Raw genomic sequence first — 14,635 nt, 5'->3', positions numbered from 1 at the left:
AGGAAATGAAGAGCAGTAGGATGCACAAGGACAGAGAGTGAGGAAGAGGAGAGCTGTGTGAGGCACAAGGAAGAAGAGTGAGGAGAAGAGAAGCGTGAGGCACAAGGAAGGAGAGTGAGGAGAAGAGCAGGGTGAGGTTCAAGGAAGGAGAGTGAGGAGAAGAGCAGCATGAGGTACAAGGAAGGAGAGTGAGGAGAAGAGCAGTGTGAGGTACAAGGAACGACAGTGAGGAGAAGAACAGTGTGAGGGACAAGGAAGGAGAGTGAGGAGGAGAAGAGCAGCATGAGGTACAAGGAGGGAGAGTGAGGAGAAGAGCAGATTGATTTACAAGGAAGGAGGGTGAGGAGGAGAATAGCAGCATGGGGCACAAGAAGGAGGGTGAGGAGAAGAGCATTGTGAGGCACAATGAAGGTGCGTGAGGAAAAGAAGAGCAGCAGGGTGCAAAGAGAAGGAGGGTGAGGAGAAGAGCAGTGTGAGGCACAATAAAGGTGTTTGAGGAAAAGAAGGGCAACATGAGGTACATGGACAGAAAGTGAGTAGGAGAAGAGCAGCGTGAGGCACAAGGAAGAAGAGTGAGGAGAAGAGAAGTGTGAGGCACAAGGAAGGAGAGTGAGGAGAAGGGTAGGGTGAGGTTCAAGGAAGGAGAGTGAGGAGAAGAGCAGCATGAGGTACAAGGAAGGAGAGTGAGGAGAAGAGCAGAGTGAGGGACAAGGAAGGAGAGTGAGGAGGAGAAGAGCAGCATGATGCACAAGGACAGAGAGTGAGGAAGAGAAGAGCAGTGTTCAAGTGCACGTTTTATTTCAATTGCATTGTATACTGAAAACTTCAAAGAAATTGTTTGACCCGACAGAACCAAATATTACCTTTATCATATATGCCCAGGTTCTGAGGGATACTGGGTTACCCCATTGCTTTAGATAACACCTACAGGCTGCAGTGGCAGGCCTGAGACATGTTTGAAAAGGCTACTTTAGTGGCCCTCTCAATGAGTGCTGCAGGCCCACTGGTAGCATTATATTTACAGGCCCTAGTTGCATGTAGTACCATCCACTAAAGACTTACAAGCAAATTAAATGTGCCTATTCAATATAGGTCAATTCAACCAGGTTTGAAGGCGAGAACGCAAACACTGCTAATCAGTGCTAGAGTCCTAAAGCCAACAACAATGATTCTAACAAACAGGAAGTGTGACGTCAACACGTTTGGGTGAATACCATGTCAGGGATGTCAGGTCTAATACACATCAAATGATTTACCATCAGCTCATTCTGGTGTTTTATTTGGGTGCTATCGATTCGTTTTTGGAAGCTATGAAAGGTAACTCAGTGTTTGTTAGGAAAAGTGGGTGTGTACAGGGAATTAAGAGGCTAATTCACATAAAACTGAGACTTTACAAGAAGTCTTTCCTTTATCCCTGTTATGAGGATACTGCTCCATTTATCAGAAACATCCAGGTGTACTGTTTTTGTTCTGGGTGATGCTACACTTCAAAAGACCTTCGTTCAGATGGAGTGCTCCTAGGTAAAGTAGGCAAGCAGTGCTTGCTCAGAAATATTATTCCTGTATTGATCAATATGTATGTTTGAAAAATCGTTCAAGTTGTCTAGTGTACACATTTTGGTAAAACCAACAGTCTTGAAGCCATAGGTGGCTGGCACAGATCGGGGGTGGTGGAAAAAAGAAAAAAACTTACCTTTTCACCGCGTCTCTCCGTATCTCTTCTGGTCAGAATGGAAGCAGAAAGCATACAGGCTCCCCTAAACCAATCACTCCGCTACTGTCAGCAGCGTTGTGATTGTTCTGAGCACCGTGGTTCGGCGCTCAGACAGGCAGTGGAAGCCTGTGCATGTTTTCGTCTCAGACTGTGCATTACAACTGGTGGAGAACAGTTAAAGCGCGCATGACTGTTTGGCAAGCCAAACCATCATGCGCACTGACAGTGTGCACTTACCACTCCTCCCCTTGCTCCCTGAGCAGAGAAGCCCAGCTCGCGCACGCAAAAATGCTTCAGTAGGGAAAAATTTAATTATAATAACATCGGGTTATCATTTTATTTTTCCTTTTTTACACTGCTGAAAAGCAGCAGCGCGATGCTCCTCCACCTTAGCGGAGGAGCTACCACTGCTCAAAGCAGCTCACAGCAGGCTCAATACGGCAGTGAGACATGTTACAGATGAGCTTTTGCTTTCTTATAATGGATGAGTGAATTTGAAATTTCACCCATGCTGTCCATAACATTGTATTAAGTACACTAAATTTGACCTAGGCAAGAGAAGTTTGCTTTTCCCATCCGTGCAAGCAGATGTTGCGCCCAACATAGAGAGGACATAAGAGTGCAGGGGATTAGTGTCCTCTGCGGCCTCCTAAGTGTCAGCACGGAAATCATAGCTGCCCTTCCTTTTAGGTCTTAACACTTACTCTCGAACTTACAAAAGAGAAAGGAAATGGAGTTCAGAATCACAAGTAATGAATGTAAGCAACTGATGGTCTCAGCCCTGAGCAGCAGCAGGAAAGCTACCTCCTAAACTTGTAACTGTCAAAGATTCACAGTACCTTGCGGGCACCGGTTAATACACACATGGTGATGTTGAAAGATCTCCTACTTTGGAAATTCACCCACCTTTTGAAATACTGAAAAACTGTACTTATTTTCTCTCTCAAACCAATTCTCACTTAACCCACTGTCCTGTCAAATTTTCTTCCTTTGTTATTTGAAGTGAATGATTAACTACTAAGAATCTTTTCCGAAAATCTAACTGTATCTATATATCCACTGGATATTCCAACGCTAAGGGAACATTTGATTTACAGGCCCTGGGCACACATGGTGCACTGTACTAGAGTCTAACAAGTAAATCAAATAACCAATCATGGAATCACTAATCCATAACAGCAATTTACAATAGGGAGCACTTGCACTTTGGCATTGAACAGCAGAGGCAAATTGCCCAAAGCATCTAGACCAGCAAAAACACAGAAGGCAACAGCAAAAAGTGGAAGGGAAACTAACGCCAATGGTGCCAAGTCTAACAGCAGCAAAGCAGGTTCTGCTATCAAAATGGGGCACAGTCCCAACGCACACGGACTGGCTGCACAAGATTTGGGACTTATTAGGTATGGAAAAATGAACACCTGTTATAGCCCACAGCTTACCAAATTTTGAGAAAACGTGTGGAACGTGCATAAAACACTTATCCACCGTATACCGTGAACTCACATGCCCAATATACCTGTGTCCTGCAACTCACGTCCAACACCTAGGCTGACAATCAAGGCATTATTAAGAATGGGAGACAGCAGAATCTAACGGTATTATTATGAATGAGCATGAACTATTTCGTTTCTCTCCCTATGTTGGACCCTGTCCTATGCCCCCCCTCCCCCTTCTTTGTTTCCTTTCCCGTCCTGGATGTCACCTCGCCGGCCATTGGGCGAAGGATGCTGTAACCTAAAATCAATAAAAATGATACAATCCTAAAATCAGAAAAACGACCCCCCTCTTCATGAGGGAAATGACAATGCCAGGAAAATAGTTTCTATTTGAATCTCACCTTTGTCTATTCAAGAAGCAGAAGGCCAACAAACATGTAAAGAATATGAAAATACCTGCAATTTGTCTTGAAGCCATGTTATGACGCATAGTGAAATGTTAAAAAGAATCACTTACCTTACGCTTGTTTGTAGGACACACGTAGAGATAGCTCAAAATCGTCTTCAGGCCCACCTTGTCGTTCATCTTCTCGTATGTTGTTCCATAATCTGTGGATCTGCAATTCAAAACAAGGGCGAATGAGTCTGAATGTATGTACAAAGACAGGGCACTGGGGCATTTCTCGGGGTGATGCATGCTCTACAAAGATCCATGGCTCTCCTGCGCCCTCGAGAAGATTTGGGATGCCTGCTACAATGATTCATTATGTATGTGCACCATTAAATACACGTTTACCTAATCCATTCTAATTTGATTAGCATGCTCTCTAGCTGCCCTAAGTAATAAACAAACAGTAAGCGTCAACCGAGAACAGAAAATAACCCAAGGTTACCATCATGAATACCAAATAACAGAACATTGCATTTTGCATAACCATATATACGTAATTTTGCTGCCGGGTTCTAGGGCAGAGCAAACAGTTACACAGCCAGAAATTGAATACAAGCAGAAAATACCATTGTCAGGCTGTTTTCAAGCAGTAGCTTTGGCATACACAAAAAGTCTGACGAAAGAATGGCTCCACAGAGGCTAAATGAACTATAATCAGTTAATTGTTCAATGGCTCCCTTCCTGTATTTGTAAGAGTTCAGTAATAGTTTGCCAGACAATGTCCTCTTCCCGCTGTTGATTACTTGAGACCCTACCCTTTCTTAAAGGCTCTCACCAGGACTGTCTGGGTAAATCATCAGGTCCCCATTGGGACAAATTGGGAGGACTCTTTGTTCAGTGCGTGTGGATGACAATGTGGTCCTAGCTCAGGCGGTTGCAGTTCAGCAGCGAAAGCACTTCCCATGAACTTATCATGGAAGAAATAAGAATTTCATGTTACTACATGTTCACCTTTTACCCTGCTCTCTAAATAGGAGTGTTGGACAGAGCATGGGACTTTGATTACTTAGCTTTGCTACACAAATTTCAGTGATGGCAGCTACCATTGCTTAGTGGTGGGCGGGGGGGAGATAATCAAAATTTAACACACAATTAAAAATAATTAAAATTCCACTTACCTGCCGCTCCAATGACCGCCACCTTGCTCCTCTCTCCCGACCCTCGACTCTGGCTGCACACTGTGCAGGCTCCCAGATGCCAATCTCAGTACTTCTCTCATGCTGGGGATACTATTCCCAGCATGAGGGAAGCTCTAGGATTACTCTGAGTGGCTTCATTTGCTGCTCAGACAGTGCCAGGGAGCCTGTGGTGTTTCTCCAACCCGCTTGTGCAACACAGTTGGGTTGGAGAAACTTAAGTGCGCATGTCTGTTTGGCCAGCCTAAAACAGCCAGTCAGACAGACATGCGCACTTAAAAGTGACCACCACTCCTCCCCCTGCGAACAGGCTTGCCCAGCCCGCCCCACTGAAGACTTGCGTCGTCAGCTATCAGACCAGCAAAAAAAAATGCTTTTATTATCATTTTATTTTTCCTCTTTTAGCAGGAGGAGCCACCCCTGAGAATATTCCTTCCAATTACACCTACATCTCTATGGCAAGAGTTATGGTTAACAAATTAAGAACAACCCTTTCCAAAAAAGAGGATGCTGCATTTTAGCTCTGCATGGTGCTTCATCCATCCATATGAGTATTATTTTGACTGGGACACTTTATATTTGCTTTTGCTTTATTTTTTAGTAAATTATTATATTGTCCCCAACATTTCAAGGTTAGTCAGAGGCTGTTTTAGGTCTTTCAACTGTGATTTCTAATTAGCTGTCCAGTTAAACATTAAACTTGTATTTTCAACTAATCATTCCCATCTGTAAAATGCATTGTATGAGCAACTGAAAAGTTTCAGGCTCTCATGCCTCAGCAGAGAAATATCCAGTAAGAACCACACAAACTGTCTAGTTTGTAGGCAGAGTGGGTGGTTCTCCGTGAACCATAAAATATTATTTTCCGTAACTACTTAGTGTAGCAAGGTACTATTTGTACATGCCCCCTAGACTTCCCCTTTTTGGACTGCTAGTTTAGCTCTGCATGGTGTGATACTTGTGAGCCAGAGCACACACACTGGGATACTACTGAATGGCAGTAAAGCTAGAGTCATTTACTAGCAACATGGAAATTAAATGACTTGTCAGCTGCAATATACATGTTAACCACCCATATGTATGATTGGAAAATGTGGGTGCCAGTTTTGCTACTGCAGCTTGGGTGGCTGCAGCCTGAAACACTGCAGCAACATATCAGGGAAAAATGCTCTGCAATATAGAAATATCTTCTTTTTTACAATAGCTTAGTCACTACCCAGAGTGCCTTGTAGCCCACACAGCTAGATGATTAATGTATAAAAGGGCTACAGGTTAAATATTAAAATAATTCATCCCATACAAAAATGATGTTTTCAGTATATAGGCAACATAGCATTTTCCTATGGAGGTGCCTAGTTATACTTGTATTAGTTTTCAATTCCAGCTGGAGAGAAACTTAATTCAAAGCTTCTTTTTAATATTTATACAAAATCTAGTTTAAAGACGAAGGTAGATTTTTGATACCCGTTTTAGAAGGTTAACTTTTAAAAATCATAGTTTGTGCTGCGTGAAAATATGGCAAAAGTAAACCAATTCTGCAGATTTTTCTTCCCTCCGTTAGCAGTATTTGGCATTCAAACAATGGCTCTCATTACAATGCAGCTGGTCGGAGCACAAAGGTGGGGGGTAGGACCGCTGCCTCCGATAGGATGGCGGTCGGATTCCTAATACCTACAATGGGGGTGATGCCTGTGCAGGCACCACTTTATGGATTGGTATATCCCTTTCTGACTGCCTGTTCATTGCAGTCCCATTACCATGTACAGGCAGCCGAAAAGGGACCATTGGCCATTGCTATACGGACAGGGTGGCATACATGGTGCCCCCATACATCCATGCACTTTGTGCCAGGCACTATATGGTGCCTTGGACACGGTGCATGGATGTTTCAAAACATCCCTTTTTCATATGTGGCTTGTTCTGCATAACTTTTCTGGGCCACAGCACAAGCCGCAATTGAAAATGGGATGTTTCTGACTGCCTACATGGCTGTTGCAACGTAATCTGGTGGGTGGGACTGCCGAATGCTTGTCGGTTGGTCCCAATCCCACAATGATGATGGTCGGATGCTCCTCCGGCCACCATCATAATGATCCCTATATTCTATTAAGAATGAAGCCTGACTTGGACATTTTGGACAAAGTCTTCCATTAATAGAGTACAGACAAGAAAGACAGGAAGTAGGATATCAGATGATGGGGATTGTGTAAACTGGGGGAGTTGTGTCACTGTTATTCAGTTTACTAGTCATTAATGGGTGATATTTTCTGGTCCACTTTGCAGAACACTCCTGTGACAAACTGAAGACAAATCCAACCTTACTTGCTTGTAAAGAGCACCGAGGAGTAACCTGCTCTCCACATGTACCTCAAGACTAGAGGGGCTCTCTCAGGGTCAGTTGGATAGGACCCTATCTGCTCTGAAGAACAATTATTTGTGGGAGAACAAGCTGCTGAGCTGAGAAGTGCTTGTCCAAGACCAAGTTAAAACCTTCTCTAGACCTTGAATCTAGGAGCCAATCCTGGAAACTTCAAAGCTGTGGGGGATGCAAGAAGTTATTTTGTCAGCATCTTCAAGAAATTGGAAATCAAGAAATTGGAAGTGTGCCAGGAGCAGACAGGCCTTTCTTGACATTAGAGTTGTGACCTGGTTTTAGACCTTGCATCTTTAGGCGTGGTTTCCACTGTCTTTTTGCCTCTGACCTCCTGTTATTGAGTATGTGCTGCATTTAGTTTTTGCTGGTTTTAAGACTCTGGGCACTTTACCACTGCTGTCCAGTGCTAATGTGCAAGTGTTCCCTGTCTAAATTCTATTGGTGATTGGTTTATCAATGAATGGCATATTTGATTTACTAGTAAATCCCTAGTAAAGTGCACCAGGTGTGCCCAGGGCCCTAAATCAAATGCTACTACTGGACCTGCAGCACTGGTTGTGCCACTCAAATGAGTAGCCCTGAAAACAGGACACAGGCCTGCCACTACAGTGTCTGTGTGTGCAGTTATAAACTGCCATTTCGACCTGACAAGTGTACCCACTTTCCAGGCCCAAACCTTTCCTTTCACTACATGTAAGTCACCCACAAGGGGGGGCCCAAGGTAGCCCAATGGGCAGGGCACAGTGTATTAAAATGTAGGACATGTACTGGTGTGTTCTACATGTCCTAACAATAAAATACTGTTAATTTTGTTTTTTCACTATTGCAAGGCCTCTCTCTCCCAAAGGGTATAATGGGGATTGCCTTGAAATATCTTTTAAGTGTACTTTCCCTTTGGGATCAGGTGGATGTTTGGGGTCTATGACCTCATAATTTAAAAATACATCTTTTAGTGAAGTTGGCTTTTAAATTGCATGTTTGAAAATGCCACTTTTAGAAAGTGGGCATTTTCTTGCTTAACCATTCTGTGCCAATGCCTGTCGGTAGAATACACTTCTGTGTTGACTGACAGTTATGCTCTTGTACATGCACTCTAGAGAATCACACAAAGGGAGCTGAAATGTACATTGCATATACTGATGGCCCTTCAGTGGTGGAAGGAGGTGTCACTGACACCTGAATATGGCTGTGCCTGTCCTCACGCAAAGCTGTCTCTACCCCTGTAATGTGTCTGGGACCAGGCCAGGGAAAGGCAGGACCTTTTGCACTACAGAGACTTTGCTTTGAAATTTGCCTACTTCAAAGGCAGAAAGTAGTATAAGTATTGGACCTCTGACAGCCCCCGAAAACTCAGAACACTTCTGAACTGAGGACATTCTGCCAGGAAGAAGAGCTGGCTGCTGGAGGCGGGACTGCCACTCTTCCTGTTGCTTTGTTGTGCTGGCCTTCTGCTTCTATCCTGGGAGTGAAAGGACTGGACTTTGCTTTCTGTACCTTGTTTCCAAGGTTCTCTAAGGGCTTGAGTTGAGCTTACCTCCTGTCAGAAGCGTCAGGGCCATCAAAGACACTGAAACCGATCACAGGATGGTTGTTTCTGATCCAGGGAGGACCTGGCTTGGCAGTTCGGGCTGGACTGTTCCCATGGGGAGCAGGGTCAAGACTGATTTGCATATGAGTGGGTCCAAACTAGAATGAAGTGACGTGCAAAATAACGATGGATTAAACCCAGATATGTGACTGGGGGTGAGTGTTTGAAAAGTTTAACACTCTGTCCATCATTTTATTTTGTGATGTTGCCATCAAAGACTTCACCTGCCAGTGATGAGACGACTTCTGAGGAGAGTCCTGACTTGCCAAGTGGTACCAAATCCAGTTCCTGGACCCTTGGAAGTAAAACCTGGTGATCCTAAGGAGAAAATCCACGCATCAACTACCAGTGCCTCTTTCATCGATGCATCACTTTTGTCTGCCTCGAAGCGTGGTTCTCGCTGGATGCATCAACCACAGCCTTCACCACAGGCCCCAGATTGCCATCACAGCACATCAAAAGAACAGCTGCAGCACTAGTTTCAAGCTCTGTGTCACCGACATCCCTGACACCCGCTCCGACGCTGACGCAGCATGACTTAGCGGGGGTACAAGTCATCCATGGCTACTTTGAGTCATTGGTTTATTCTTGGGTCCTTTTTGCCTATGAGGTGACAGAGGTGAATCCTCTGGTGAAGATTCAAGGGCGCTGTACACTACGGTGGCTGAATTGCCGGGAGCCTCTGTGGTGGAAATTTGTAGGGCTGTGACTAGGTCTTGCCCCTTGCACTTTTGTCTGCCACTATCCGATTGCTGGGCTGGAACATTTGGCTAATGTCCTGAGTCACAGAGTCTTGTCTCCTATGAAGGAATAGGGGAGTTCTTTTGTTATTTGTGAACGATATTAAAGTGTGTTATTCATCACTCAGTTATCCGTCTCTGTTTTTGCTTGCTATTTCATCATTGATTAAGAAGGAAGGTGAGGGAGGGAAGGGTGATAATGCGTCCAATACCTACTGATATAATGGCATTGCTCCTAGTCCTTCTCCCTCACCTTCCTTCAGGATTCCTCCCGGTGTGGTCCAACTGAGTTCTAAGCTTGGCTTGTTTACTTACAAGAGGTGGTGAGGGCAGGGGGTGCTTTTGTAGGCTAGGGGTGGGTCTAAAGATGCAAAGGCGTCATTGGTTAAGGAGGAAGGTGAGAAAGTAGGACTAGGACTAATGCCATAATCAGTCAGCAATGGACGCATCACTTCGGGCAGTGAAATTTCTCGCTTCAAATAAGGCAACCTCTAAGTCCCATCCCTAGCTCTCCACATCTTTTGCCCATGGATTCATCTTCATTAAGGGTCAGCCATTGAGGGACAAAGGCTGAGAAGAAAGCATGGACCTGAAAGGAACACAATGCTGACCATGGCAGACATTTCCAGTTTCTTCCAGTGCTCTCAGAACCACTTTGCATTGTCTGTGGACACCTGCTGGACCTGTGTGTGCTGGGTCTGCACTGAACAGCTGTTAGGCACTAAAGAGACCAGAAGATCACAACTCTGTCTTCCTGAGCCTAGGGTGGTTGCATACTAAGTTGCACCATGCAGTGGGTTCATAAAATGCACCTGCTATTTTTGACTGCCTGTTTTACCAGAATCTGTGAAAGTGAATCAGCAATGTTTAGACATGGTTAAAGACATTAAATAAATGTAACACAGGTCGGGCACCCAGGTATATGGTAAAGAGTAGGCACGGTGATAATGAACAGAGAAATACAATTTAAGGCGTTTTCTGTATTCACAGGTCTGCAAGTGTGTTTCAACTTCTCAGCTCTCGGGTTGCTGCTCTGTATAACACAAAATGCTTAATAATTCTTCAGAAGGCAGAAAAGGACTAAAACTTAGTTATTAACATGTTTCGCTTTCCAACATAACACGTTATTATTGGGACTATGTCGTATGAAAGCTCAACAGCACTATTATTGTGACTAAAAGCAATGTACTTTTCATGTAGGTCAGATCATCCAGTTTAGCTTCATCTGTTTTAAAACCTAAACCCTGCAGCAGGTTTTATAATGAGATGCAATGTGCGTCACCCCTTACCCTGTAGCTCTTGCCTGCAAAAAGGAAAACGTGACAAATTAGAAATGCAAAATTGCAGAAAACAATACCGAGAAATATTTTTGGACTGCCATGGAGAACTTTGCCCAGAACCTCTTTTTTGTTCAAAAGATTCTTTTTTTGCTCGACACTGATATATGAGATACATCTGTGTTATGTGCTTGTTTGAGTTTAACACTGCTCTCATAAAACCAATGCAGCTTTTTAGTACATATCTATCAAGCCATATTTCTTAGTCGTATCCCGTTTTCTCACATGTATCAGCTTGCATTCTAATATTTATATAATGCTTATTACCCTTATGTGGGGTGTGTAAGCCCTTGCCTATTCCCCATGTATGGTGTGTGGTAATACCGTGTTGTCCCTGTTTTTATTCATCTTCTGTGGGAAGTGTTTCTTGTCATGTTTGATGTCCCCCAAGGTGCGGATATCATGTTCTGGGATGTAATGGTGTGTTGGGTGAAGTGTGAGAAATAGGGCTGCTGCACATGGTTTTCAAGAAGCTGGAAGCTTTGTTTAGCTCTGTTGGTCCCTTCATAGTATTTCTTATGATCAGAGTCCACTAAACTGCTTGCTGCAATGGGATGTTCATTGTGAGATTTAGGTTTATCATTATGCAGCTGAGAAGGCATAAGGGATTTCTTAAGTAATTTTAGCCAAAGGCAGTGTTGACATTGGGATTCGTAAGCCGAAACGCACAATGTCAAATTTGAAAAATGTCCATCAGTGTGTAAATAGTTAAAGAGCAGAATTTGATTGTAGGTGTCCCACATGACTAGGGTCTATTTGATAGATGACTGAGGTGACCATCTAGGGATATGCATGCAGATGGTTGTGCAGTAAATGAGGTGGGATTGGCAAGGGAAGGGTGGATTGTAAGTGTAAATCCAACACCAGGGGTCTACAGCAAAAGAGCAAAAAACGCTTAAATGGAAAAAAAAGGGTGGCTGCAGAAGTGAGAAAAATGGTTGAGAGAGCACACAAAAGAGAGAGAGAACATATGCTGTGAGGAGGAGATAAATAAGGTTGCATGGGAGGAAGAGAGCGAGCAGGACCAGAGCATCTAAGCCACATGAGACATAAAGAACATCTCTCTATCTAACAATGTACCTTTTTGGGTGTGCATCACAACTTCCAGAGAAAGTATGCATTGTGTGGAATTATCAATTTGTTTCACTTTTGCCTAAGATGTATCACGTTTTCACATCCTGCTCAAAACCCTGAATGACTCTCCATTGCACACATTAACTTGTCCAGGTTGGCAGCTTGACAAATATGCAATGCTAGATTGAATAGTTGGTTCATGTAGCACATATGCCTCTTACTCCCTGTAGTGGCAGCAATCCGAGATGCACAGTCTGCACGCCTTCAGAATAGAATTCCCTGAGCTCTACCACTTCTTGCAAACGACAGCAACACTCTTGTGCTTTGCATGCCTTTGCACTGGCGGAAGAGTCCCCATTGGTAGCTAAAATAGGTTAAATATGCGTTGCTGATTTATGTGACCGGTGTGCCATTCTCCATAATTGAGTATCACATCTGACCATGTCAGCCCTGTTCTATGACTTAACCTGCAGCTCTGCCTAACCCATAAGTGGCATAATTCCTTCCATGCCACTGGCCAGCTTCCATTAGTAGTAGTAGACTCGTTTTTGTCATTCTAATGCCTGCTTTAAAGTACTATTTTTTTTATCAAGTGACACAATAATGTATGAAGATTTAAAGAGTGTAAAAAATGTATTTACCAAATATTTGAATGCTTAATTGACATTAAGTTGCTGATATGTCTTGCTATTATGGAAGTTATAGTGACATTTCGTTAGAACCACAGGACACTTTCTGCTATGGCTGCTATACTATGATTAATGGAGACACTGATATCAATATGGATTTCTTTTATGATTGTATCATCACTAAATATAAATCCACTGCTTGACCCATGACATTGGTTTATGTTGTCTCAACCTAACAAGTCTCTGCCACTTATGGGGTAGATCCCTCTGAATCTGTAAGATCTGTCTTACCTGAGTGATAGTTATGCTGGGTCCTAAGATAATGAAATATTTTCATTGTCCTACCCCCGCATCCTTAAAGTAGATTTTCAGTCACGGTGTATGTTTGACATTATATGTGGAAAATGTAGGATGGGAAAATTAAGAGGTGGAAGTGAAGGAGGATACCTCTTACAGGTCGAAAAAGTATAGGAGTTGACAGTGTGTGTCGGGACTATTTACACAGCCTATAAACACTACAGCTTTTCTGTAAATTTATTTTGAAAAACAGTGTATAAGATGCACCACTTTGGCCACTATTTTTTAATATTTTTTTTGCCTAAATCCTTGCCTCCTTTGAATCGCTCTGGGTAGAGTGGGTTCACTTGTTGAATTCGCTCAGTTCAGCATAGCCCAGCAGTTTAAGCTCCACCACTTTAAGTTTACCAGACTCCACCACCCACTGTGCTGAAAGTTTAATTAGCGTCTTGTGTTTCAAACATGCGTTGAATTGTATGCAATTGTCAGTGTAGTGTTGTAGATGTTGAGGAGTGTGCTAACATCTGATGTACCGTGGATGAGGTCTTCTTAAAGCGTCGCATACGGAGAGCTTTGATAGAATAAAGGTTGGTTTTCTTTCTTAGGTTGACCCAGGTGATTTGAGTTCTCTCTGTGATTTGTAGTTGATGCTGACAGGAAGAAGAGGGGATGTTACCTATGGAGTGATTGGATTTGGAGATGGACTGATTGATTTCCAGTGTCTAGATAAATGTATCAAGAGATTTCTTCTTTACATTGCTACCGATTTGTCAGATGAGTTGAAGTCTCTGAAGAAGGTAGGGTGGGTAGAGCTGCTTTGAAGAGGAAGTGATTTAGTCTACGATTTTTTCAATTAAAATACTTTAAGTTCTTTTTGGGTCGGGGATCTCTACATCAGGGTGAATGATGCTGAGAGTAGGAGGTGGCAGGAGAGGTGTCCAAAAATCTATGGTCCAGGGCAAGAAGGACTTGTGGATGATGGTACATTCTCTTTGAATCGTTCATGTGCAATTTTAAAATTTGATGTGGTAGTCTACAGTGATGAGAGCTTCTGGGAGGAGTGGCAAAAGAGGTAAGCCAGGTCTCCAAAATGAATAGGGAATCTAGGTTGCAATTATTGATGGTGTCATCTATGTCAGGAGTGTAGATGATTGTGGATTGTGCATTGGTAATGAGGAGTCTGATGGTTTGCACTAATGGTAGAGTGTGCACAAGTGATATGCGGATGAAGTTTTGGTGTTTATCTTACCTGAAAGGTGTGTGTCTGTGTTTGCACAGTCAGGCTGTTAGTTTAGGCACGTGGAATTGCGATACATGAGACAGGCGCATATTATAGGCTTACTTGAGGTGCTCTGGCTTTTGGAATTTCTTGGCTTAAACAGGCACAAACGTGATGCCCTTGTCTTCATCCACCATTTGCTGAAGAGTTCCAGATCCAAGGGCATCCATTGGGTCGAGTATAAATAAGGCTGCTGATTGGCTATGGGTACATTACCCGCTTCTGGGAAGCTGCCTTCTGCCTTGGGCACTCGTTCAGTAAGTCTGTGGCCTGTGAGTAGTAAAAGGCCATAATTCGGAAGGGCAGGCAGAGGGAACATTTTAAGCTGGCTGCTGTTGGGTGGGTTGTGTCGAGTCAGTGTGTGGATCATTTTTTGGCTGTGGCGGGCTTGTTTTATTCTCCGGAGGGCCAGTTTTTTCTTTTACATTCCCTGATATCACCACAAATATTGTCTGTAGCAAGTACATCTTTACAAGTTCAAAACTTCCCCTATTTGCCAAATTTTGGCCACATTTTTAGCTATTGGATTCACTAATGGAGGCCACATATGCTTTTGTGCCCTGTCCTTTTTCTGACCCAG

At 43.4% G+C, this 14,635-nt stretch overlaps 1 protein-coding gene across 2 annotated transcripts in view; it reads right to left on the bottom strand.

The window, feature by feature from the left end:
• Positions 1–14,635, bottom strand: part of LOC146867033 (VPS10 domain-containing receptor SorCS1-like) — a 3,068,338-nt gene that overhangs the window by 1,637,754 nt on the left and 1,415,949 nt on the right. For both annotated transcript variants that reach the window (XM_085603449.1, XM_085603451.1), the window contains exon 3: positions 3,668–3,767. In XM_085603449.1, coding sequence (XP_085459575.1) covers positions 3,668–3,767 — 100 coding nt within the window. The remainder of the gene's footprint in view (positions 1–3,667; positions 3,768–14,635) is intronic.

This window comes from Triturus cristatus, chromosome 1_2 (assembly GCF_964204655.1).
Source record: "Triturus cristatus chromosome 1_2, aTriCri1.1, whole genome shotgun sequence".
NCBI classification, from domain to species: domain Eukaryota; kingdom Metazoa; phylum Chordata; class Amphibia; order Caudata; family Salamandridae; genus Triturus; species Triturus cristatus.
The sequence above is the reverse complement of the archived record's forward strand: the minus strand, read 5'-3'. Positions and strand labels throughout refer to the sequence as shown.